Source organism: Nomascus leucogenys, chromosome 20 (genome assembly GCF_006542625.1).
Source record: "Nomascus leucogenys isolate Asia chromosome 20, Asia_NLE_v1, whole genome shotgun sequence".
NCBI lineage: Eukaryota > Metazoa > Chordata > Mammalia > Primates > Hylobatidae > Nomascus > Nomascus leucogenys.
In genome coordinates, this window is record NC_044400.1 from 16710379 (window position 1) to 16738169 (window position 27791).

At 39.7% G+C, this 27791-nt stretch overlaps 1 protein-coding gene across 1 annotated transcript in view; it reads left to right on the plus strand.

Annotated features, from left to right (window-relative positions):
• The window catches only part of ZRANB3 (zinc finger RANBP2-type containing 3), a 298807-nt gene extending 271360 nt beyond the window's left edge, over window positions 1–27447 (plus strand). Inside the window, exons 15-21 of the mRNA XM_030801279.1 lie at window positions 2789–2880; window positions 8150–8251; window positions 9736–9878; window positions 18360–18470; window positions 19491–19893; window positions 24130–24261; window positions 26654–27447. Of these exons, the coding sequence (XP_030657139.1) occupies window positions 2789–2880; window positions 8150–8251; window positions 9736–9878; window positions 18360–18470; window positions 19491–19893; window positions 24130–24261; window positions 26654–26752 (1082 nt within the window). The 3' untranslated portion in view covers window positions 26753–27447. The remainder of the gene's footprint in view (window positions 1–2788; window positions 2881–8149; window positions 8252–9735; window positions 9879–18359; window positions 18471–19490; window positions 19894–24129; window positions 24262–26653) is intronic.
• Window positions 27448–27791: the final 344 nt, after the last annotated feature.

Sequence of the window (27791 nt, forward strand, 5' to 3'; positions counted from 1 at the left end):
AACCATACAGTGTTTCAGATTTGTTTACTTTTTGGATGATTCCATTCATTATTTATAGCTGTGATGGTTAGCAAATACCAGCCTGTATGTCATACTTCGCTATCGTTTATGGGCTAGCTGGCAAGAGACTGAGTACTTTTGGGTTATTTTCCTTGTTACTCATTTAGTGACCACAGTAACATACAGATTGATATTCTTATTCAGACAAACCCAGTAGTTGGGATGAGACTGTTGAAGCTTTTCTTCTAAGTTAGTTGCTATTAAACACTAATATAATTTAGAGTCTGACTCATAGCTATAAAATGAAATGTTCATTTAAGAATTTCTGAGCTCAAGGCATCCTCTTTTCTTCTTCTCTCAGCCTTCCTTCTAACTCCTCAAGGTCTTCCCAAAGAATGTCTTGGAGTGGATCTGTTTAGGTCTGTTAATTTTAACAGACTACTTAAAAGTAGACAGTGTAGACTCAGGTGGGTTATACTCTTTTGTGTCTCTAGTTTTCTTGATCTCACTGTGAGAAACTCTCAAGTGCTGATGAAACTCTGGTTATGGGACAGCATATGGCTCAGTGAACTAAATATCAGACTAGGAACCAACACCTGGCAATTGTCATCACCTGGGCTATGGGTCTCTTCATCTATGGCAGGGAAATATTGGCTTGTTAGTTGTACATTGATCTCTTGATGAAAACATGTTAGCTTGTACTTACAAATGCTTTTTAAAAATCACTTTGAAGTTTTGTTCTGCCAATGAAATTTGCTTTGCCCTCATTCACTCCAGACAATGCCAGCATTTACCCCTTACCTATTCCTGCTTCCCTTTTTTGACTTTTCAGATCACTGGGCTGAGAATTCCACATAAGAGGTATGCTTCACATCTTTCCACTAACATGGATTTCCATGAAAAACAAACAGAAAACAAAGTAGGCACACTATGTTAAATGCTTATTCTACCTACATATGCTCTTTTAGAACCAGAGTGGTACATACTACTCTAGGACTGTAGTTTTGTTCTCTCTGGAATTCCAGGAGTTTGGAAGAATGACCATAGGTGCATCATCTATAGTCTCAAACCATTAATTTACATTTCATGGCAACACTGAAAAGAGAAATATGTTCCCTAATGTAGCTGATAGCTATCAAGAATTAATATCAACTGATTTGGAATTGTTGTTACAGTTATTTTTATCAAAGAATGGCTTCTGATCTTTAAGCATTAATGCATAGTTCTTCAAAGAAAACTGCCAATTAAACTATGACACATTACCTTAATGATAGCCCAGGCCAGGCCACATCATCCTCTGTTGCTTGGACATTTCTTTCATTTGTTCTGAGGGATCTGGCAATTTCTCCTGCTATCAGTTCCTTTCTTTGGCATGTAATAGGCAACCCTTTTGAACATCTCAGTAACCAATGTAAGACACTTTCCTCTGTTTGCAGAGCTCTCGCTTCCTTCAGTACCATGAAGCACTCCATTGTTCCTTTATAAGAAAATAAGATATTTTGGTTATTCCTCCAGTGATATACATTTGCTTCTTTAATACCAAGTTTATGCTTTCCTGGTCTGTATCCAAGTTTTATGGTATATATGATTAACTTTTCATTTCAATACCAAATCATAGTGAAAAAATGTAAAGACATTTTAAAGGTAATAAAGTAAATACATATAGTAACAACAATGCATATACCTCATGTGTAGTGTAGAAGTGACAATAGTATTACAGCTATGACTCAGCTCATCCATACTAAGGCAAAGACAACTATTTTACAACTGCCACATGGCCAGCAATGATTGTAAAATGCCATTGTTGTTATTGACTGTAAGACATGCCAGTTTCAGAGATGTTAAAGTACATTTTTGAATTTACAAAATAAGGGAATAATTCATAAATCAAGTTTGTAAAGTGGCCAATGCCTTGATTAGAAAAATAATGGTATGATGACATTGCCAAGTAGAATGGCAAACAAATCATAGACTTCTAGGTCTGGGAAAGTACTTTAAAATATCACTGAGGAACTGTGAGAGAAGCTAAGAGCATAGGCTCTGGAGCCAGCTTGCAGGTTTTACGTCCTCTTTATGACCATAAGTAAGTTAACGTGCCTCAGTTTCTTCCTATGTAAAATGCACTATTTATTTCTGAAAGATGTTCTGTATGTACTTACAACAGTGCCTGGCACATTGTGTGTGCCCACTAAATGTTAACTGTAATTATTATTTAGACCTGCATTGATAATCCTGTATCTCCTGCAAAATATATTGGACAATAGGACTGAGAAAGGGCTAAAAAAGAAGAGATTATCAGAAAAGAAGCTTGTCTGCTTATTTTCTTTTGTGAATGTCAGGCACCAGGCTACAGGGAATCAGGCATTTAAGTGGCCCTCAACATAGTGATGTTGCTGCTAATAATCAAAATGGTGCTCATTCGGTCTCAGATCTACTCTAGCAAAAGGAATAGATTAGTCTAAATTTCTTCAAGACCAATAACAGCTCTTATTGGTGGAAATTCTTCCTTATGCCTACCAACTTGTGTATTTTCAGCTAATTCTGAATCTGTTTGTTTCTTGTTAGGTCATTAGCAAAAATGTAAAACAATTGGTTACCGTATAAGCCAATATGCTCTTCAGTGGCCTACCATGGTAGTTTTATTTCAAGCCTAGACAATTACTTTTTGTTAAATATATTGATATTTTGATATAGCTATTTCATCATTCTAACCTACACACGATTAAAATAAGCTATTTTAGATAGAGGGTAGATAAGCCTTCAGGTTCTCTTTTGTCGTCTTTAACAGAACAGTTGAAGAGTTCAGACACTTTGCCAGTGTATGACACCTTAATGTTTTGTGCAAGTAGGAATACTGACCGGATTCACATCTATACTAAGGTAAGCGTCATGCAGATTCTGTAACCTGAAACATAAAAAAGACTTCCTTTTTTCACTTTTCACTTAATTTTATTAACAATGAGATAAGCATCTAGTTATTTTCCTCAAAGCTAATTCTCAAATTTCTGTGTTAAATCTAAAGACAATGAGAGGTAAAACCACATGTCTTTAAGAACATAGACTTCAGGGCCAGACTGCTTCAGTTCAAATCCGTTAGTATGTAATCTTGGAGACATTACTCAACTGCTCTGTGCCTCAATTTCCTCAACTGTAAAATGTGGTATACCCCATTTACCCTGATGTGATTATGACACATTGTATGCCAGTATCAAAATATCTCATGTATCTATAAATATATAAACCTACTATGTACCCTTAAAAATTAAAAATTGTTAAAATAATAAAAAATAAAATGCAGACAGGATTTGTTGCAAAGATAAAACAAGCTGAGTCCTGTAAAGCACTTAGCACAGTGCCTGGCCTATATGAATGCTCCATAAATGTTAATTCCTGCAATGATCACTTGCAGCAGCAGGAGCAGCAGCATCCTTACAGAAGCCTAGACCTGCCCATTCGTGTTGAGTAAATGCTAGGAAGCTTTTTGTCAGATGATTGCTGATTCCTGCCGTAGGCTAGCTTAGTAGTGCCCAAACTTTTTAGACTCCGGACCCCTTTGCACTCCTAAAATTTATTGAGAACCCCAAAGAGCTTTTGTTTATATGGGTTATATCTGTTGATGTCTACTATATTTGAAATTAAAATGGAGCCTCTCAAAAATACTCATTTATGGCCGGGTGTGGTGGCTCATGCCTGTTATCCCAGCACTTGGAGAGGCCAAGGTGGGTGGATCACCTGAGGTCAGGAGTTTGAGAGCAGCCTGGCCAATGTGGCGAAACCCCCCCCCCCCCGCCCGGCCCCGCTCTACTAAAAATACGAAAATTAGCTGGGTGTGGTAGCAAGTGCCTTTAATTGCAGCTACTCAGGAGGCCGAGGCAGGAGAATCGCTTGAACCTGGGAGGCAGAGGTTGCAGTGAGCCAAGATCACGCCACTGCACTCCAGCCTGGGCGACAAAATGAGACTCTGTCTCAAACAAAAAAAAAATTCTTTTTCATTTATTCACTTAAATGTGAATAATTAACAATTACATTTTTCTGTTCCTGTTTTGTATTTTTTTGCTTTTTTTAGGACAGAGTCTCGCTCTGTCACCGAGGCTAGAGTGCAGTGGTGCAATCTCGGCTCACTGCAACCTCCGCCTCCTGGGTTCAAACGATTCTCCTGCCTCAGCCTCCAGGTAGCTGGGACTATAGGCGCCCACCACCATGCCTGGCTAATTTTTGTATTTTTAGTAGAGATGAGGTTTCACCATATTGGCCAGGCTTGTCTCGACCTCTTGACCTTGTGATCCACCCACCTCAGCCTCCCGAAGTGCTGAGATTACAGGTGTGAGCCACCCGCCTGGCCGTTTTTTGTTTGTTTGTTTGTTTTTGGAGAGAGAGGGTCTTGCTGTGTTGCCCAGACTGGTCTCAAACTCCTGGGTTCAAACAGTCCGCCCACCTCAGCCTCCTAAAGTGCTAGGATTATAGGCGTGAGCCACCATGCCTGGCCAACAATTATTTTTAAGTGAGTAAATGCATATTTTAAGAGAAACGAACCCATTATATATTTATATAAATAACATTTTTTATTTAAAATTATATTTTCCAAGTCAAAAAAATATTTAGTGAGAAGAATGTCATTGTTTTACATGTTTAGCAATTTTCTCTAAAGTCTTAATGGAAAACAGTGGGATTCCCATATCTGTCTCTGCGTTCAGTTTGTCGTGATAGCATTTCATGTAGCCACTGGAAAAAGTCACCATACATTTGTGAAAGAATGAGAGGGGAAAAGGCAAACAGTATCTTACTATTAGTATGAAAACACTTATGACTTTCTGAAAGGATCACAGGAACCATGTGAGAATCTATGGCCTGGATAGATTATGAATACTTTTATTTGGTCTAAAATTTTAAATTTCTTTTTTTTTTTTTTTTTTTTTTGAGACGGAGTCTAGCTCTGTCACCCAGGCTGCAGTGCAGTGGCGCAATCTCAGTTCACTGCAACCTCCACCTCCCAGGTTCAAGTGATTCTCCTGCCTCAGCCTCCCAAATAGCTGGGATTGCAGCACCCACCACCACACCTAGCTAATTTTTCTATTTTTTAGTAGAGACAGGGTTCCACTGTGTTGTCCAGCCTGGTCTTGAACTCCTGACTTCGTGATCTGTCTGCCTTAGCCTCCCAAAGTGCTGGGATTACAAACGTGAGCCACCACGCCCAGCCTAAAATTTTAAATTTCTAATCTTTATAAGTACATAAGATAGTATTTGAAACTTTTAAAACTCGTGGTCCATTATATCAATGTTTAAAAGATAATATGTTGGAGATGACCAAACTTTCAGTTACAGGTTTTCTACTAAACTGAATATAGATACAGATAGATAGTGTACCATGTAATAATATTCTTTTAGGAGGAGATGGCTAAGATGGTGACTACCAGAATCCCCAAGCAGCCTCTAGCATGGGACAGTAACTGAGAGAGAGACATCAAGAACCAAGCCAGGCAGTAATCAATGCTCCTCTTATAGGTGTGGAGCCTGGTCTACCATGTGGAGCCTCTGACATGGTGAACCAGGCTGCAGGGAGCACCAATGACTCCTTTATTCATCTTGAGGCAGGTTTAAGTGCCTGAGCCACCCTCATCCCCCATGTTGGGGGATCTTTAGGCCATGCCTCTTTCTCAGACCATCACATGAGAGGAACAGAGAAATGATCCCAAGAGGGTAAGGAAACCAAAGGGCAGACACCAGGCAGAGCATACCACAGAAATCCAGAAGCCCTTAAATTCTTTAATCTTTTTTTACTCTATACAGTGAAAGCTCTGCCTCTTGGATTACCTGATCAGTGTTTTATCCCCGTTGGGGTGGAGACCGGGAGAGAACTGCAAGCTCCCGGTAGAGGGTATAATGCACCTGCTGCCAAACCAAACCACAGCAACCACCTCGCTGACCTGTATTCAGGCTCTGCCACCAGCCTAGTAGCCTGCTTCTTGACATCTCTGTTAATGGTCTCAAATATATTTTTATGACTGTTCTAAATACTTACATGTCCCTTTACCATAAAATGTTATCATCCAAATAATTTTCCAAACACAAGACACTAAGCAGATGAGTTGTTGACATATCTTTTCACAACCAGAGTAGAGCTGAGATGAAAGCTCTCCTTTTCACCTTAAAAGAGCTGAAGTAAGGCTGGGCACAGTGGCTCATGCCTGTAATCCCAACACTTTGGGAGGCTGAGGCAGGCGGATCACCTGAGGTCAGGAATTCGCGACCAGCCTGGCCAATATGGTGAAACCCCAACTCTACTAAAAATACAAAAATTAGCTGGGCATGGTGGCAGGCACCGGTAATCCCAGCTACTTGGGAGGCTGAGGCAGGAGAATCGCTTGAACCCTGGAGGTACAGGTTGCAGTGAGCCAAGATCGTGCCACTGCATTCCAGCCTGGGCAAAAGAGCGAGACTCTGTCTCAAAAAAAAAAAAAAAAAAAAAAAAAAAAAAATTCCTAGTTCACTGCCTAAAAGGATATCCCTTTAAAGGAAGAGTAGTAACAGACATTTAGCATCCTGTATCATATTAGAACTGTTCATTTCAGCCAGAATCCCAAGTCTATATCAGGGTTTAGAATTACATATCAGTTTTTTTTTTTTTTTTTTTTTTTGAGATGGAGTCTCTCTCTGCCACCCAGGCTGGAGTGCAGTGGCGGGATCTCAGCTCACTGCAATCTCTGCCTCCTGGGTTCAAGCGATTCTCCTGCCTCAGCCTCCGGAGTAGCTGGGATTACAGGTACACACCACCATGCCCAGCTAATTTTTGTATTTTTTAGTAGAGACGGGGTTTCACCATGTTGGTCAGGCTCGTCTCGAACTCATGACCTCGTGATCCTCCTGCCTCGGCCTCCCAAAGTGCTGGGAGTACAGGCGTGAGCCACTGTGCCTGGCCTCAAAATTTTTAATCAGTGCGTACTTTTTGTATGTTTTTCTCCAAAGCAATTGTGGGAGCTGTAACTTTTTTTTTTTTTTTTAGCTGAGAGAATATGAGTTCAACTATTGTTGATATAATAGATTTTCATATGAGAGGTTCTTCTTCCCCTTTATAAAGGAAATACTTCTACTACCCCGCTGTATGTGGTTACTTTCTACCCTTAAGATTTCAGGGGCTGGGCGTGGTGGCCTATAATCCTAGCACTTTGGGAGGCCAAGGCAGGAGAATCACTTGAGCCCAGGAGTTCAAGGTGGTAGGATCACTTGAGCCCAGGATTTTGAGACCAGCCTGGGCAACATGGTGAAACCCTGTCTCTACAAAAAATATAAAAAATTAGCCAGGCGTGGTGGAACGTGCCTGTAATTCCAGCTACTTGGGAGGCTGAGGTGGGAGGATCACCTGGGCCCAGGAGGTTGAGGCTGCAGTGAGCTGAGATCACGCTGCTGCACCCTAGCCTGGGCAACAGAGTGATACCTGGTCTCAAAAATAAAGGGAAAAAAAAGATTTCAGGATGTTGTGCACTGATTGTTGGGACCTAAATGCAGTTCTACTTACTCTCCAGGTGGTACCATTGGCAGACAGTCCTCATTGACTGATATTGTGACAATCCTTTGGGGGAGCCAATTTTTAAGTAATTTCTCTAGAATTGATCTTTCTACCTTCTCTTTACTTCCTTGTTCCTGTAACAATGGACAGGCATATCATTTGGTGAAGGTTATTCAGACTATTCTTTGATACCATTCTTTGATGTGATACTTATATTGTCAGTGAGTATAAAGAAGTTTATTTGCAAATTTGGAATAGTTGTGCTACTGTTAACTTCAAGGATGTAATATTCTTCTATATTAATTTGCAGTGTACAAATTTTATTGTTTTGATACATCTTTCCAAGATTAGTCAATAGAAAAGAGTATGACACAGCAGTAAACAAAGCATTCCAGGCTGAAGGCAATAGCCTTGGGCTAGGCATGGGCAATGGAGGCATACAGTGCGGTAGAGAGCCTGACTCCTCTTCTTGGCTCAGTTTCTCCAGAGGAGCCATTTTGGTGGACCCTTGTCTAGAACGTGTCACCTCAGTTTTTCTTTTAGGAGACTAGGCATATTGTGTCATAATGTAATTATTTTCATTTAAAATAGTTGCTAGTGCCTATACAAAATTGGATTATTAGTGTCTTCCTAATCTATCATCAGGATGGAAAACAGATGAGCTGTAATTTCATTCCTTTGGATATAAAATTAGACCTTTGGGAAGATTTACCAGCAAGCTTTCAGCTGAAACAAAATCGCTCACTGGTAAGAATAGTTTTAAATAAAATGGCTTTATTTACTTTAAATAAACTTGTTTTAGTAATTTTAATGATCATTTTGAGTTTAATTTTAAAAAAGCACTTTGTGGCATGTTGTAGAGTCAAATCACTGGTTGCATTTTCATCAGCCTAGGCGGTGTCTATTAATTACCCAGTGCTAAGAATATATGTGAAATCTGTTTCCTTGGCAAATGATCACACCTACAGTTGCTGTTTCTGTGGATAGAATCCTCCTCACATTATTTAATTTCTCATTCACAGGATTAGCAACAGTGATATTTGTATCTGCTAGAATCACATTTTTTCTATTAAGGTTAAGTTCTAACAATGACAAATTCCCAAAGCAGAGGTAATACCTTATTGGGTGATTCTTTATTCATTATCAGAAGCACTAGCATGCAGCTTCAGGCCAAGTTCCTGCCAGGGAGGTCTTAACACTGATCTGTGGCTGATTTTCCTTCACTGCCAAGAAGGGTCATCATGCGCAGGGACTAACCCAGCAGGCTGTGTGCTATTTTTACAAGAAAATGGTGATTTTTTTTTTTTTTTTTTTTTTTTTTTTTACCATTTGAGTGGAAATGAAGCATTGCCCGTAGATCAGCTACACGTGTTTTAAATGAAAAGGGAGCAGTAAGCTATTTACTTGGAATCATCTAACCCTGATTCTCAGAGTCCCAGAAAATAGCCAGTTATGTATACTTGACTGGTAGCCCTACTAAAAATGTCCCAGATTTACTGATGTTTTTTTTTTCCTGTGAAAACTTAGGCATCATTTACGAAGCAATTCTCAAATGTTGCACTATCATTCTGTCACCCAGTTTTGCCTTGACCCCAGGTAGGGTATGTACTTCCAGACCTTTTTTGGTCTCAATGAGCATATTATCACTGTTGATCCATGTGTGTAAAGGGCATACACTGCATGTCCTGAAACATGCCTTTAGAGAATCTTTGGCTTGAAAAAGATCTCTTGGCTGGGTTAGATGGCTCACGCCTGTAATGCCAACACTTTGGGGGCTGAGGCAGGAGGATCACTTGGGCCCAGGAGTTTAAGACCAGCCTGGGCAACATAGTGGGACCCTGTCACTACAGAAAATAGAAAAACTAGCCAGGTATGGTGGCATGTGCCTGTAGTCCAGCTACTCAGGAGACTAAGGCAGCGGGAGGACTGCTGGAGCCCAGGAGGTCAAGGCTGCAATATGTCATGATCATGCCACTGCACTCCAGCCTGGACAACAGAGCAAGACCCTATCAAAAAGAAAAAAAAGATATCTCTTGAGAACTGCTGTAGGTAGTTTACAATAAAGATATGAAAACTGCATCAAATTGAAGAAAGCCTTAGGTTGTGGAACTCAAAAGCCTATTTGGGGGACATAACATAATAGCAGTTTTCTGATGTTGTAAATAGGCTCACTTTCAAAGGAAGATATCTGCCTGTGAGCTGTTAACTCTTATTATCTCATTTTCTGCCAGATTTTGAGATTTGTTCGAGAATGGAGTAGTCTAACTGCCATGAAGCAAAGGATAATCAGGAAAAGTGGACAGCTATTCTGTAGCCCAATTCTTGCTTTGGAAGAGATCACAAAGCAACAAACCAAACAAAATTGCACCAAAAGGTATGAGTTGTCTTTTTTTTTATTTTGTATTATATTACTTGTCACGGTTCTTTCTACAAGGGGTCTGAGGCATCTTTTGGAACCAGTAATGAAATCCCGATGAATTATGAGAAAATTATGCATAAAATCAGAGCCATATTATTTCATAACAACATAATTATATGTCTAGTGAATTTGATAAAATCTGCTAAAAGAGATCAGGTTGTCCAGATCTTACTCTCCATGAGTCCCTTCAATCAACAAAAAGACCAGAGTCACAGGATGGTGCAACCTATGACCTGCCAAGCCTGGGACACTTATTAGCAGCAGTAATACATTTTACTCTTAGAACATCAGAGCATGCCTCTGTACCCCATCTGCTTTGCCCTGTTGTGGGTGAGTATGATGCTGTGCAGCAAGGGAGCTGGTTCTATTTGAATGCATCACCACCCAAGTAGTGGAAGATAACTATAATTGGAAATGAAATAAAAGGAAAGGTTGACTGTCAGTATTTGTGACTGTTTTGCCCTTATCATTACAGGTTCCTGTCTAATCTCTGTACATTTTATTTCCTTCCTTGTCATCACAATCATCTTTATCCCACTCAAGTCTCCCCATGTGTGATCTCAAATCCCTGTTCTTTGTAAACTCTTTTCTTAGCATGAAGCAAGGATTATCAGGAAAAGTGGTCAGCTGTTTTGTAGCCCAATCCTTGCTTTTGAAAGAGATTGCAGGCTGGGCGCGGTGGCTCATGCCTGTAATCCCAACACTTTGGGAGGCCAAGGCAGGTAGATTGCATGAGCCCAGGAGTTCAGTGATCAGCCTGGGAAACATAGGGAGACCCTGTTTCTATTAAAAAAAAAAAAAAAAAAATTAGCCAGATGGAACACTCCTATAGTTCTAGCTACTTGGGAGGCTGAGGCTGGAGGATCGCTTGAGCCTGGGGGGTTGAGGCTGCAGTGAACTGAGACTGTACCACTGCACTCCAGCCTGGGCAACAGAGTAAGACCCTGTCTCAAAAAAAAACAAAACAAAACAGATTGCAAAGCAATAAACCAAATGGCAGCATTGGCAGAGAAAGCCCTTTAGCTCTTGCTGCCTCCATACACCTGTAATCTCTCTTCATCCTTAATTTCATCAGTTTATCAGAGAGGTTTCCTTTCTCTAGCTTTTTCAATGCACACAGGTGAAAAAAATCCAGGGGGTTGGAGGGGAGCAAGGGACTGAGAACATGGTTGATTAAATAAATTATGATATTTCCGTAACATGGTTGATTAAATAAATTATGATAGTTCTGTGCAGTGAAAATCTTTTCCACTGTTTCAAAGTATGGCATATGGTACATTTATTTGTTTGTAAGAACAAGGAATAATACTTGTGATAAATTGTTAAGGGTAAATATAAATTGTAAAAAAAAAAAGGGATGGAGACACAAACTTTACTATTTGCACAACTTGCTATTACTGACATAGAAATTGTCTAGAAGGATACCTTAGAAATTCTTATCACAGGTTTCTCTTGGACAGTGGTTTTCAATTCAGAGCAATTTGGTCCCGTAGGGTGGTAGTGTCTGGAGACATTTTAAATTGTCTCAAGTAAGGGATGTGACTAGGGAGTATCTAGTGGGTAGAGGCCCAGGATGCTGCTGAGAATCCTACAGTAAACAGGATTGCACCCCCCAAAACAGAATTATCCATTTCAAAATGTCTATATTACCACTGTTGAGAAATCTTGCTCTAGGGCATAAAACTTGAGGATTTGTGGAGGTAATAGGGACTTTATACTTTATGCCAGGATTACAAACTCATTTGACTAAAAACAAAACAAGAATCACAAATGAATGAATGAGGTCAGTTATAAAACTAAAAAAGGATGAGATATGGGCTGAGACTATGTCAAACAGGCAGATTTGGAACCCATCTGAAGTCATTCAAATTCAGATTTAAAAATAAAATACTGGTACATGGTGGCTCACGCCTGTAATTCCAGAACTTTGGGAGGCCAAGGAGGACAGATTGCTTGAGCCCAGAGTTCAAGACCAGCCTGGGCAACATGGCAAAACCTCATCTCTACAAAAAACACAGATAAATTAGCCAGGCATGGTGGTGCGTGCCTGTAGTCCCAGCTACTTTGGAGACTGCGGTGGGAGGATCACCTGAGCCCCTGGAGGTTGAGGCTGCAGTGACCCACGATTGTGCTACTGCAATTCAGCCTGGGAGACAGAGTGAGACCTTGTCTCAGAAATAAAATAAAACAAAAATTAAATTAATAAAATAAAAAAATACTGGCTAGCCATGGTGGCTCACACCTGTAATCCTAGCACTTTGGAAAGCCAAGGTGGAAGGATCACTTGAGGTCAAGAGCTCGAGACCAGATTGGTCAACATAGCGAGACTATATCTCCACAAAAACCCCAAAAATAGCCAGGTATGGTGGCTCACACCTGCAGGCCCAGATATTCGGGAGGCTGAGGCAGGAGGATCACCTGAGCCCAGGAGGTCAAGGCTGCGATAAGCTGTGATTGTGCCACTGCACTCCAGCCTGGGTGATAGAGCAAGACCCTGTCTCAAAATGAATAAATAAATTTAAAATGCTGTATGAGTACAGTAAAGTCCTTTGACTAATTGAATTTGTCCACAAGTTGCCAGTTTTGGACTCTTAGCCTGAACTCTTCTGTAACGGTTGATTTTTTTTCCCATGGGCATGTGTCATTTTCTATAAAAGTACATTTAAGATATATGTGTTACATATTTATATACATATATACACATACTTACAATAAGTGCACACACACACACATATATCAAAAAGCACAATGCCTATTTTATTTTTCCCAATACTTCCAGTGTTCTCAATCTTTCTCATTTTTGTAACCAGTCTTTGTTGACCTTCTCTTTCTCACATGATCATAATTCTCTTCATAACTGAATTTCTAGCTATTTCTAGACATGCCCTATTATTTCTTCTCCATCGGACATGGATGACCACTTAAAGTACCAACTCAGAAAGGTGACTGATCAGATTTAAAAGCAAAAATCAATTCATAAAACCAAAGTCAGACACAATATTATTTATAAAATTATATATAGATAATATATTAAGGATATAACTTGTGTTAACAAGCAGATTAATCAGATTTGTATTTTTAAGAGCTAGCTCTAGCAGCAATTGGGAGATTAGATCAAAAAGGGCAAGACTCAAAGTGGGGAGATAAGTTACATTTTTCTATCGCTGCCATAACAAATTACCACAAATTTAGCGGCTTAAAACAACACACATTTATTATCTCACAGTTCTATAAGTAAGAAGTCCAAGTTGGCTATTACTAGTTTTCTAGTAATGCTCTGGACTTTACAAGGCAGAAATCAAAGTGTTGGCTCGCTGGGCTCTAGTTGATAAGCTTGGAAAGGAATTCACCTCCAAGCTCACTAAGATTGTTGGCAGAACTCAGTTCCTTGCAGTTGTAGGACTGAGGTTCCTGTTTTTTGCTGGCTGTCAGCTGGACCATCAGCTCCTAGAGGCCTCTCTGTGGTCCTAGCACATGGACCTCTACATATTTCTCCTTGGAATCTCTCTGCCTTCCTCTTCTGCTTTTAAGGGCTCAAGTGATGACATTGGGCTCACTCAGTAATCTCCCTATCTTAAAGTGAGCTGATTAGTAATCTAATTATATCTGTAAAGTCCTTTTATAGCATTATGTAAATTAGTGATTGATTAAATAACTGAGGGACAGGAATCCTAGAGGGTATCTTAAAATTCTGCCTACTACACAAGTTAAAAGACTATTCTAGTATACCTGGAGAAAAATGATGAGGATCTATATTAAGTTATTACAATGGGAATCAGGAAAGAGAATGAAGAGAGCTATTAAGGAAGTATATCTAGAGACTTGGTAACTGATTATAGAGAGGCAGAGAGAGAGAGACCTCCAGGGAAACCAACTTAGCAGCATCATGAAATGAAACCTCTGTACCGGCAGCAGGGAGATACTGTTGGGAAGCATTCTGATTCTTGCTGCAGAACCCAAGTTAAGTCTCAGTAATTTTGAATAACCATGTATCTCTGAAAGCAAATGTGAAATACGATGTTGAACAACAGCATTGACTGGCAGTCTGTATGAGGATCAGTTAGACACTGTCCTGTACTTTCTAGAGAAACTGAATCAGAGTCTCCAGACTTACTTAGAAACATCAGGCTCAGTAGAGATAAAGAGTGAGGTATTATATTGAAAACCGAAACTCCTCAGACCTCCATTTTTGCACAGCTTTCAGATTGACAGCAGCGACATTTTACTTCCTAAGCAGGACATTAGAGGATTTCTCTCTTAAAAGTATTGAATGGTTCTGAAAAAAGACCTATAGTTAACTGACTTTGGGCACTCCCCCAAATGCAATGGGTAGGTCTCCAACCAGATTATCCGCCAGTGATGTCCACCAGTTTGCAGGCCCCATCCAAGCTCAGAGCTTGCAGTCAGCTTTTGAATGTCTCACTTTTACATTTGAATGGAAGCCAAGATTACCAGCCACTGTTTTGGTTACTGAGTCCCATTTATCAGAGGCAGGCCTAATTCACTTGGAGCCCTATCATGTTTAGGATGCCAATTGTTTAATCTCTAGTTACAGCTGAGCTCGAAAGCAGGTCAGAAATCCAGAGCCCAAGATTGTGTTCATTGATGTGGGCCACTTTGCAACGTACACTTTTCTTGCAAAAATTGCCATCTTCCACTCCCGTCCCTATCCAGGAATTTGTTTAGTAGACAACATTCTCCCTTCTCTATTTACTAAAATTGGGATTTACCATAATCCTTTTGGGAGTTGGTGAACTTCCTAGCAAACCTCAGTAGAAAATTAAGTATTGGCAACTGGCAACTGCATATGAAAAAGTTGTCAGCTCCATTTTTTGGAATTGGTTCATCTGTTTCTTGTGGTTTCCAAAAATTTATTCTTAAACCTCTTGTAGGAAAGCAAAAGGTTATTTTTAGTTTCTAAATCTCTGACTAGATTTCTCAGCATCTTTTAAAGTTACTGAATTAGGTTTTTAAGCTTTTAAACACTGAATAATACCTCAGGCAAGGCTTAATGTCCCATTGCTCCTCAAAGCTAGGAAGCTTTTGAGTTCATTTAGAATTCACAGAAATACTTTCCCAAAGTGCATTTTTCAAGAGAATAAAATGGTTGAAGAAATTGTTGGAGGTGGGGCCAGAGAAGGAGGAAATTTGGGAACTAAAAGGGCAAGTAAAAAAACTCTAAAACAATTTACCGTGCTTTAACTACTACTACTGCCCAGACTGGAGCACGATGGCTTAATTTCCTTTTTGCTCTAAGAAAGACATGCAAGTAGAGTGCAAACATGTGAAAAGATATTTCCCCCTACTCTTAACAGGAATGCAAATTTTAAAATCTATGATGAGATACCTATCACTATTAGCAGAGACTCTTAAAAATGACATTGTGCTAGTGAAAGAGAAGAAACAGATACTCTTATTCATTGATGGTAGATACATACACTGGTATAACCTTAGAGGAAAGAAATTTGTCAAAATCTACCCACATTTAAAACACCTAAGACCTCTGACTGAGGAATTCTACTTCCGGGGATTTATTCTACAGATACATAATGTGTAGAAAATATCATATATAACGATATCTATTGCAGCATTGTTTGTGATAGCAAAGACTGAAAACAACCTAAATGTCCATTTATCAGAGACTGGTTAAATATATGGTTTATCCATATGATGGAATAACATGGAGCCATTAAAAAGAATAGGGAAACTATGAATCCTAATAAGGAAAGATCTCTCAGAAGCATGTTTTGGTAAAAAGAGCAAGTGAAGATTAGTGTATATGCTATGCTATTATTTATTTCTAAAAATAAAAGGTATAATGAAAAATGAGTGCTAGTGGGTATGGGTTTCTTTCCGTTTTGTTTTTGTTTGAGACAGGGTCTCAGTCTGTTGCCCAGGTTGGAGTGCATTAGCATGATCTCAGCTCACTGCAACCTCTGCCTCCTGGGTTCAAGTGATTCTCCTGCCCCTGCCTCCCAGGTAGCTGGGACTGCAGGTGCGCACCACCATGCCCAGCTAATTTTTGTATTTTTAGTAGAGACAGGGTTTCACCATGTTGGCCAGTCTGGTCTCGAACTTCTGACCTCAAATGATCCACCTGCCTTGGCCTCTCAAAGTGCCGGGATTTCATACGTGAGCCACTGCACCCAGCCTCAGGTTTCTTTTTGGAGTGATGAAAATATTCTGGAATTAATGATGATGGTTGTACAACCTTGTGAACATACTATTAATGCACTTAATTGTAAACTTTAAATTGGTGAATTTTATGCTGTGTGAATGATATGTCAATGGAAATGCAAAAATAAGTAAATAAAAGGCATACACCTATACTCAGAAAAAAATAAGCTATTTCTTATTTTATTATTCTTTCTTTTTTTTTTTTTTTTTTGTGACAGAGTCTCTCTCTGTCACCCAGGCTGGAGTGCAGTGGCTCAATCTCAGCTCACTGCACCCTCCATCTTCCCAGTTCAAGCGGTTCTCCTGCCTCAGCCTCCTGAGTAGCTGGGATTACAGGCACACACCACTATGCCCAGATAATTTTTGTACTTTTAGTAGAGACAGGGTTTCACCATGTGAATGTGTGAAAAGATATTCCCCCTTACTATTAATAGGAAGGCAAATTTTAAAATCTATGATGAGATAGATACCTATCACTATTAGCAGACTAATATGTTGGCCAGGCTGGTCTCGAACTCCTGACCTCAGGAGACCCACCCACCTTGGCCTCCCAAAGTGCTGGGATTACAGGTGTGAGCCACCATGCCAGGCCAAAAATAAACTATTTCTAAAATGAGCCAGACATGATGGCTTACACCTGTAATTCCAGCACTTGGGGAGGCTGAGATGGGCGGATCAATTGAGGCCAGTTCAAGACCAGCCTGGCCAACATGGCAAATTCCCATCTCTACTAAAAATACAATAATTGGCCAAGCATGGTGGTGCATGCCTGTAATCCCAGCTACAGGAGGCTGAGGCATGAGAATAGCTTGAACCAGAAGGTGGAGGTTGTAATGAGCCGAGATAGTGTCACTGCACTCTAGCCTGGGCAACAGAGTGAGACCCTGTCTCAAAAAATAAAATAAAATAAAATAAAATGAATTAATCAGCATTTCTGCAAAGATGAATTAGCATGTCTCAGAGATAGGGAAATACACTATTTCTCTAATGATATCCAGAGTTACTGAAAGATCTTTTGGTTTAATTGGCGAGGGACGTATTGTACACATCCCAGGGATGTCAGTCAGACTCCAGTTACTGCTGTCTCAGTGTGATGGCTTCCAGAAGACACGCAACAAAATGACTCAAGGTCATTTTGAGTCAAAATAAAATAAAAACAAAACTGCCAACAGAGGTAACTTTTGGGGAGGGGAAAAAGGAAGATGGGAGTGAGAGAGAAAATTACTCATCACCATAAACACGCTTGTTTGCTTTTTGAATTTAGAACCATGTGCTTATACCACCTAATCAAAAATTAATAAAATAGTATATTAAAAAAGGAGACCTGTTTATTATTAAATCTATCCTAATAACATAAAGCAAATTTCTAAAATTTTACCTACAAATGCATAATTCCATTGTGATTGAACTTTAATTTTATTGTCAAGCTGCCTAATTAAGAAGCACTCAATAATATTAAGAAATTCATGTTTAAACTAATTTCCAAAAAAATCTACAATAGGTGTAAACCACCAGAGAAACTAGGCCAATTAATAAGAAGGAATTAATTGGGTAATTGCATTTTACCAACTTAAATTCCCCCATCACCTTTAATTGGAATAACTTCTCTTTACTTCTAGTCCCTGAACATTGTGTGGTATTGTTAGTATTGGGTAATAAGGTTCTGAATCCCATATCAAGAGTGGCTTTATTTCTGTGGAAGAATCCATAAACCCTGTATGGGCTGATAATAAGGGGAACAACCTTGAGATTACAGAAGATGTGATTGAACCTGGTTAACTAAAAAGAGACTCAGTTTACCCAAACACTGATACACTATTATAACTGACTAAGGTGATTTGGAGAAGCCTTGAAGGGAAGGCCAAGAGGGAGGTAAAATACAGTTAGAGATTTTCTGCACAGCTTGCCAAGCAGTTTCCTCAAGGGTGTCAGTTGTGCGTGTATTTGATCATTTCTTATTCTCACACCCACTCCTTTTTCCCCTAAATGAAAATTGCTCCAAAGGATATTGAATGACTCTTGAATTTCTTAGAAAAAGAAATTTGAGAAAACTAATTTGGAACAAAGAGATGTATTTCTCACATAATGGACACCAAGATAAAGGGTAAAAATTCCATTTTCTAACTTGAGTTTTAACACAGTGAATAGAATTGTGCTTGCTTTTTCTTCTATTGCTTTTGCAAGGAACAATGTGAACATGCAATAGAGACATTTTTATATGAGATAGCGGGTAATCTATTTAACAAATCATTGTTTTAGATACATAACCAAAGAAGATGTTGCCGTAGCCTCAATGGACAAAGTGAAGAATGCTGGGGGCCATGTCCGTCTGATCACAAAGGAGTCCAGGCCACGGGATCCTTTCACAAAGTAAGGTTTTTCTACTACTAGTATATAGTAGTACTAATTCCACTCCTTTACATTTATGTATTGATTTTCACAATAATGTCTCACCTTTGCATGACCACTTTAGAGATTACAAAGAACTTTCACAAGGTAGTAGCTCTTCAGTTGTCGTAGCAACCTGTTGAGGTACCTGGTGTCCTCATTTTAAACATTAGAGATGAGATGAGGAAGGACACTGAGACCAGGTGGACTAAGTAACGTGCCCCAGGGCTTGGGGCTAGATGCCAGGAGACCTGAGGTTAAATCTGGGCTCTGTCCCCCAATCTTGAGATCCATCATTAGAAGTCTTTCTTTTAACTCTTCTAACAAACAACCATGGAAAACAGACAAAGCAGCTGTTGTTACTTCCCAAGTAGGACCTTCTAACAAAATTGAGTAGTGTACCTTTTCTTTTATTCTAACAAATTGAGCACATATCCTATCATGTTTTGTATCCTATCATGTTTATTCATCAACTCTGCGTTTACCTGTAGGAGCAAGTCTTCTGTTATAATTCCTATCAGCACTGTCAGCTATTTCACTCTGTCACTTTATGGCTGTGACTCTGTTTCCTGTGAGCTAGCAGAGGCTGGAGGAGAGAGTTTGTAATTACCTGAGCTAATGAGGTGTGTGACCCCATATATTTAAGGAGCAGGGTAGCCACTAAGCTTTAGTTGGGGTTTTACATTAGCCTGTCCTTTCCCAGCCTGAAGAAGCATTTTCTAACAGCTTCTCCAGATGTTTCACATGTTTCCAGATCGTTTAACACGAGGGCATCTAAATTCCCAAGAGAGGCAACATATTTATATTCAATTAATTGTTGTAACACACCATTCTTCCTTACTTGGCATGGAATATAGAGTGCTGACTGTAACTATTTTATTTCTACACTGTGATCTGTGTTTACTATTTATCTGTATAGAAGCTGATAAGCTTTATATGAAGCAATTACTATTTAGACTAATCATTCATTAGTTACTTATTCAGTGTTTTTTTCAATTGTAGAAAGCTTCTTGAAGATGGAGCCTGTGTCCCATTTCTAAATCCATACACAGTCCAGGCAGATCTCACTGTGAAGCCCTCTACATCCAAAGGCTATTTGCAAGCCGTGGATAATGAAGGAAATCCACTTTGCCTTCGCTGTCAGCAACCCACTTGCCAGACTAAGCAAGCGTGTAAAGCGAACTCTTGGGATTCACGGTTTTGCTCTCTGAAATGTCAGGAAGAGTTTTGGATTCGATCTAATAACAGTTACCTGCGAGCCAAAGTATTTGAAACTGAACATGGTGTGTGTCAGCTCTGTAATGTGAATGCACAAGAACTCTTTTTACGTCTGAGAGATGCCCCTAAAAGTCAGAGGAAGAATCTTCTGGATGCCACCTGGACTTCAAAGCTCCCATTAGAACAGGTAAGTTATAATCATGTGATACATGGAAGGCAGCATTGTACTGAGTAATGAATATTGACTCTCTAACTTCATTTTTTACATTTTAACATGGGAATATTCAGATATATAAAAGGAAAGAAAATAATGGACCCATATGTCCATCAGCCAGCTTTAGCAATTTCCAGCATTTTGGCATTCATTTTCATCTGTCATTGACTCACTTGTTTGTTTCTCCTAGAATTATTTGTTTATTTATTTATTTATTTTGCAGACAGAGTTTTGCCCTTGTCACCCAGGTTGGAGTGCAGTGGCGCAAACTCAACTCACTGCAACCTCTGCCACCTGGGTTCAAGCGATACTCATGCCTCAGCCTCCCGAGCAGCTGGAATTACAGGCATGTGCCACCACGCCCGGCTAATTTTTTGTATTTTTTAGTAGAGATGGGATTTCACCATGTTGGCCAGGCTGGTTTTGAACCCCTGACCTCAGGTGATCCGCCCACCTCAGCCTCCCAAAATGCTGGGATTACAGGCATGAGCCATCGTGCCTGGCCATCTCCTAGATTATTTTAAAGAAAATTCCAGACATTTCTTTTCACTCTTGAATATTTTCATTCTGTATCTCTCACAGGTAAAGACCTCCTTCCTTCCTTCTATCCTTCCTTTCTTCTCCCTCCCCTGTTCCCCCCTCCTTCTTCCCCTTTCTCTCACTCTCCCTTCCTTCCTCCCTTCCTTCCTTTTCCCCTTTCCTCCTTCCCTCTTTGCTTGTCCTCATTTCCTTTCCTCTCTTTCTTTTAAATATAATCCCAGTATGAGTTATCACACCCAACACAATTACAATTCCTTAATTATACTAAGTCTATGGTTTCCCAGGTTGTCTCAAAAATGCCTTTTGCTGGGCGCAGTGGCTCACGCCTGTAATCCCAACACTTTGGGAGGCCAAGGCAGGTGTATCACCTGAGGTCAGGAGTTCGAGACCAGCCTGGCCAATATGGGAAAACCTCATCTCTACTAAAAGTATAAAAAATTAGCCAGGTGTGGTGGCGGGCACCTGTAATCCCAACTACTTGGGAGCTGAGGCAAAAGAATTGCTTGAACCTGAGAAGCAGAGGTTGCACTGAGCCAAGATCATGCCACTGTACTCCAGCTTGGGCAACAGAGCAAAACTCTGTCTCCAAAAAAAAAAGTGTTTTACAGTTACTTTGTTCAAATTAGAATCAAAATGTCACCCACATAGTATATTGGATTATAATGCCTCTTATGCTTCAGTTAATCTATTATAGCACCCCATTCCTTTTTTATACTATCATACTATCAATGGTTGAATATACTGGATCATTTGCCATTCTGGATTTGTCTCCCTGTATCTGCAAGGTATTGTTTGACATGCTCTTCTATTCCCCCAATTTTCTCAATAATAACTGTAAGATCTAGAGGCTTAGTTTCATTCTCAGTTATTTTGGGAAAAGATCTTAACAGGTGGTGCAGTGTATCAAGAGGCTCCTATGGTCTGGCGATTCCCCTTTCCATAATGTTAATAGTGAAAGACAAGAGGCAAGCAGATAACCCAGAAATGTAGTCCATCACAATCAGAAGGCTATGTATGTGTATATACACTCATACACATATATGTGTTCATTGCATTGAAAAATGTAATTTTAATACACCAAATTATGACAAATTATTATTTATAGCACACTATCATCAATATTCACTTTCATTTCCAAAATTCAACTGGATTTCTAATTTTGCTATCTGAATAATTCCAAATTTCAAACTAGGCCAGGCGTTGGCTCATACCTGTAATCCCAGTACTTTGAGAGGCCAAAGCGGGAGGATTGCTTGAGCCAAGAGTTACCAGCCTGAGAAACATAGTGGAACCCCGTTTCTACAAAAAAAGAAAAACCCAGAAAAATTAGCCGGGTGTGGTAGCATGCACCTGCAGTCCCAGCTACCTGGTTGGCTGAGATAGGAGGATTGCTTGAGCCCAGAAGGTCAAGGCCGCAGTGAGCTGTGATGGTGCCACTGCACTCCAGCCTGGGCAACAGAGCGAGACCCCATCCCTAAATAAAATGTAATTTTGTAATGTGCTTAATTTAAAAAGAATCACCCCTCAGCCACTGTCTGCTCACTAAAATATTGGATGAATTCCTGCCAGTTTGATAAATTATATATTTTTATTTACCTAGGACAGTGTTGCTGAATTATGAGAGAGTGAATTAATCAGCATTTCTGCAAAGATGAATTAGCATGTCTCTGAGAGATGGGGAAATACACTATTTCTCTAATGATATCCAGAGTTCCTGAAAGATCTTTTGGTCTCATTGGCGAGAGACATATTGCACACATCCCAGGGATGTCAGTCAGACTCCAGTTACTGCTGTCTCAGTGTGATGGCTTCCAGAAGACATGCAACAAAATGACTCAATGTCTTTGAAAGCAACCTGTCCAGGAATGCAGAAGTAATATAATAGACATCCAAAACAAAAGTGCTCTGAGAATAAGGAACACAATAGGCTTGAATTGGGTAGGATTAGTTACAGAGTGATTATATATATATATATATATATATATATATATATATATATATAGCGATTGAGTCTGGGATCTCACTGTGTTTCCCAGGATGATCTTGAACTCCTGGCTCCTGGGCCAAGTGATCCTCCTGCCTCAGCCTCCCAAACATCTGGGATTACAGGCATGCACTACCACATCAAGTGATTCTTTCAAGAGGCGGGCAAATTTAGGATATTGAAGAGTGGCCCCAAGTGATTTGCCTTACAATTGCTTGGAAAAGCTAAAGAAGCATCTTCTGAATTATTGAGTCTGTCAGAGTGGGGGCTGCTCAGAGAGAAGGAATTGGTTTAAAAAGCCAAAACCAAAATGGATTTTTTTTCCCTAAGACTATGCCATTTGCTTGATGCACAAGACCGCCATTTGTATAGCTTCTAACAATGCCAACCTCAAAAACAAAAATCAATACATTTCTTCTAACAGAAGGTGGGAAGTTCAGCACAGAAGAGAAGGTAAGGCAGGCAGTAACAAAGGTCAGCTGGACAAAGTTTACTGCTCCAACTTGTTGCCTCTTGTGACTCCTCATGGGCCAGCACTATTGATCAGGTCATTGTGCCTGACAAGCTTGCTTAAACAGGCTTTATACATAATCATGGGTTCCCATGGCCAGCAGCCATGAAGTTGAGGAAATAAAAGCAAGTGCCCTACTCATCTTTGTGATATTTAGACAACTGCATTGCCATGGTGTGAGTTGGTTTTACTACCTCAGGTAAAATGATAAAATACATCCCATTTTAATATAGGTTATCACTGATTAAATATAAAATGTGTATATATGGACTGGCCTAAATAAAGGCTACTTTAAATGGTTGTCTTTAATTATTCCAAATATGCAAGTTACAGATATTTGTTGTAGAAATTTCATTCCAGTTCACATAACTTGGAAAGTTCTCTGGTGAATAGTATAAAAGTTCTAGGTAACAGCTATTTACATTAAACTGCCATTGTAGTGACAAAAGCATTTAGGTCAACAATTAAAGATTGTTTGACTCAGTAGTATTGAGAAGTTTTAAATTTCTTTTTTTTTTTTTTTTTTTTTGAGACCGAGTTTGTCACCCAGGCTGGAGTGCAGTGGCGCGATCTCTGCTCACTGCAAGCTCCGCCTCCTGGGTTCACGCCATTCTCCTGCCTCAGCCTCTGGAGTAGCTGGGACTACAGACACCTGCCACCATGCCTGGCTAATTTTTTGTATTTTTAATAGAGACGGGGTTTCACCATGTTAGCCAGGATCATCTCAATCTCCTGACCTTGTGATCCGCCTGCCTTGGCCTCCCAAAGTGCTGGGATTACAAGCATGAGCCACCGTGCCTGGCTGAGAAGTTTTAAATTTCTAATCTATTCTTATTCTTTTCTTAGATTTGGTTTAGTGAATATATAAACTAACTTACAGGTGCAGAAAAGCCAGTTTTTCCCAATCTGTCAGGAGTCTTGGTATTTTATATTTTCTTGTAGTTTTTTCAAAATGATTTAGGTAAGGGAGAAAAAAAAACTTTCAGAAACACATCTTATTGCTTTCAAACTTCTAACAGAGGGCTTTTTCTACTCATAATAAAAGCTATAAAAAGCTCTCCTGATGTATTTTTCCCCATGATTTTCCTGTATAAACATGATTGCACAATGCAAAACCAACAAACACTTGTTGCAGTATATGTTGAAAATTGCTTATCTTGTATTCTTATTGCAGCTAAATGAAATGATAAGAAACCCAGGGGAAGGACATTTCTGGCAGGTGGATCACATCAAGCCAGTGTATGGGGGAGGAGGACAGTGTTGCCTGGACAACCTGCAGACTCTCTGCACAGTCTGTCACAAAGAGGTCAGTGAAGCTCTCATATAGCTTTGACTGCATCCTGAGAAGTCAGATGGAAAATTGTGCACAACAGTTGTGGAAGATTATGTGGATGAATTTATCTCTGGTCTGAGATTCGAGGCACATTTTACTCCTTTCATCATCTAACACTTGCCTTTCCTCTCAAGGCCCATGTCACAGATGCAAGACAAGCTGCTTCCCTTTTCATTCATTCTAGGACCAAGACATTTGCACCACTACCAAGAAAGAAATGAATACAATTTACATATTGTCTTGATGAGACCCAGATCCTCAAACTGGAAGTTTGTTGAATTGGGGCAGTGATACATGTTTGCATATAACTAAGGATATCCTGAAATATCTGAAAACATTGATAAGTTATCTCTAGGACCAACTCAGTTCAACATGCAAAGGTTTAATTGCTGGCCAAAGTATGAAACCAATTAACTCTGCCCCATCTTTGGGTAGTTAGTTACCTGTTGCTTAGAATGAGAGGAAAAAACACATACTATTGTTTATCTACCAGGATGAATTTTTTACAGGCAGCCCAGTAAAAGGTAGTGGGATTTACCTGCTGAGATCATCTTAGAAATATTCAATATGCAACTTCATATTCAACTATTTTTCACTTACAGCAAGATCTAAGCATTTCTCATGTTCTCTAACCATTCATAACTTATATCATCTAAAATGACTGCATAATACAGTATTCTATTGAGCAGATCTCTACTGTAGTTTACTTAACCATTCCCATACTGATTAATATTTATTTAAAAGTTTTTGCTTTTATATATCATGCCACCAAGCACATTTTTTGTAAACAAAACTGTTTTCTACATTTTGAGGTCATTCCTTAAGGTGTAAAAATCACCGAGTCAAAAGTATTTGGATATTTTTGACAATGTAGGAATTTATCACCAAACTGTTTTCCAAAGAATTTTACTCATTTATGGCCCCAGAAGCCCATTTAACTGCCACTGGGTATGGTCAGTGTGTACCAATGTGGTGCAGGGAGAATGGCCTGCAATTGTTTTGTTTGCTAAAGACACTAATGTTTTTAAAAGATGCTAATCAGTTATATTTAAACTTTTGAGTACTATTTCAGATCCTTTGCCAAGGTTTATAATGTATGAACTCTTTACTACTTTTTTTTTTTTTTTTTTTTGAGATGGAGTCTTGCTCTGTCACCCAGGCTGGAGTGCGATGGTGTGATCTCAGCATGATCTCGGCTCGCTGCAACCTCTGCCTCCCGGGTTCAAGCTGATTCTTCTACCTCAGCCTCCTGAGTAGCTAGGATTACAGGCACCCACCACCACACCTGGCTGATTTTTGTATTTTTAGTAGAGACGGGGTTTCACCATGTTCTCCAGGCTGGTCTCGAACTCCTGACCTCAGGTGATCTACCTGTCTCGGCCTTTCAAAGCATTGGGATTACAAGTGTGAGCCACCACCCTCCACTGTAAGCTTCTCTTCTGTCCTTACTGTTTCCGCCTGGATCACCTCACATGGACTTCAATTGGGAAAAAAAGTCATCTGATTTCTCAGCTGTACAAGTTATTAGCAAATTCAAGACCTATAAGAGAATTAAGAAATAGCCAAAGAAAATGCAGCCCTTTCTGTAATTATTTTTTTAGATTCTCATGAAAAATGTTATTTGTGGGATTAGTGGAAGAATCCAGTTCTGGTCTATGTCATTTTATTTTCTACACCAGCTCATCTGTTGAGTTGGAAATGGCCTCTGGGATCAGAGAATAGGAAGTGGGTAGATTTTCTTTGCTGGGTAATCCCAAGTTGCCTTAAGAACTCCCACTTGGGGAGGCTGAGGTGGGTGGATCACTTGAGGTCAGGAGTTCGAGACCAGCCTGGCCAACGTGGCAAAACCCCATCTCCACTAAAAATACAAAAATTAGCTGGGTGTGGTGGCAGTTGCCTATAATCCCAGCTACTCTGGAGGCTGAGGCTGGAGAATCGCTTGAACCCGGGGGGCGGAGGTTGCAGTGAGCCGAGATCACGCCACTTCACTTCAGCCTGGGCAAAAGAACAAAACTCCATCTCAAAAAATAAAAAAAAAAAAGACTCCCACTTGGATGGGAGAATCAGGGCCTTCCTAGTCTCCAAATGAGGAATTCATGCTGTCACTGGATAGCAAGACATCCCCCCAAGTTGTATGTTTTCTCCTGCTATGTTGGTCCTATGAACCTAGGACCTCAGGGACTTACCAGAGCTGCTGAGATACTCTGCCTTGTGGTTTGGTAACTCTTTAACAAACAGCCAACCACTGGAAAATGGGTGTAGTGACGGTGTAGATTTTCCAAACTAACAATATAAAGAGTTTTTGAGCTTCTGTAGCCAGTGCTGTTTTCCTAACATGTACACATGCATATTTTTTAACTTTTAGAGAACTGCCAGACAAGCTAAGGAAAGAAGCCAGGTGAGAAGACAATCTCTAGCATCAAAGCATGGATCAGACATCACACGATTTTTGGTAAAGAAGTAAAGTAGAAAAATATATGAATGAATGACAAATGGTTTACATGTGGAAGACTTTAATACAGAAGTTTTCCATGTTTGTTTAATATATTGAGAGTAAAAATATTCAGAACAAAAATCAAGAATTCAAATTCTCTTCTACTAATTACTTTTAGTGTTAAATACATTTTGAAAGTACTTAACAGAAACTAAGATACCATAGTAAATATTTCTGTGGCCTTTTTGATTTGATGCAGACTCGTAATTGTGTTTCAGCAATGTTTTGTTAAGCTCTTTACCCCTAATATGCCTAATCACTGTATTGTGCATAGATTGTGTTTAAAAAATGTACTCTCAATTACCTAAAAATGCTTCTGGATTAGTACTGTTCTGGACTGTCATAGGTATGAATGGAACATTGCAAAACCTTATGGGAAATTTCAGACGCAAATCATTATTTGGGAATTCTGGGCCAAGCATGACCAGCCTGCTTAGGATTCAAGAGAGATTGTCCACTAAATACCTCCAGAATGAGCTTGGGGTACACATTTTGGGTATTGCTTTTCTTGCTTTATTTCTTAGCTAGTCATCTTTATCAAAAATATCCTTTTCAAAATGAGGTACCTATGGTGTTTGTGGACAATTTGGGGGTTCTGTGTAATTGTTAAAACTATTAAATAACTGAAAACATAAAATGTAAAATGCCACTTAAGCTTGACTTCTTTAGATCTTTTTTTAAAAAATGAATAAAACTAGGCTTACTGTTGGCTGGGCACGGTGGCTCACGCGTGTAATCCCAGCACTTTGGGAAGCCAAAGCGGGCGGATCATGAGGTCAGGAGATAGATTGAGACCATCCTGGCTAATACAGTGAAACCCCATCTCTACTGAAAATACAAAAAATTAGCCGGGTATAGTGTTGTGCGCGTGTAATCTCAGATACTTGGGAGGCTGAGGCAGGAGAATTGCTTGAACCTGGGAGGCAGAGGTTGCAGTGAGCCGAGATCACGCCATTGAACTCCAGCCTGGGCGACAGAGCAAGACTCCGTCTCAAACAAACAAACAAAC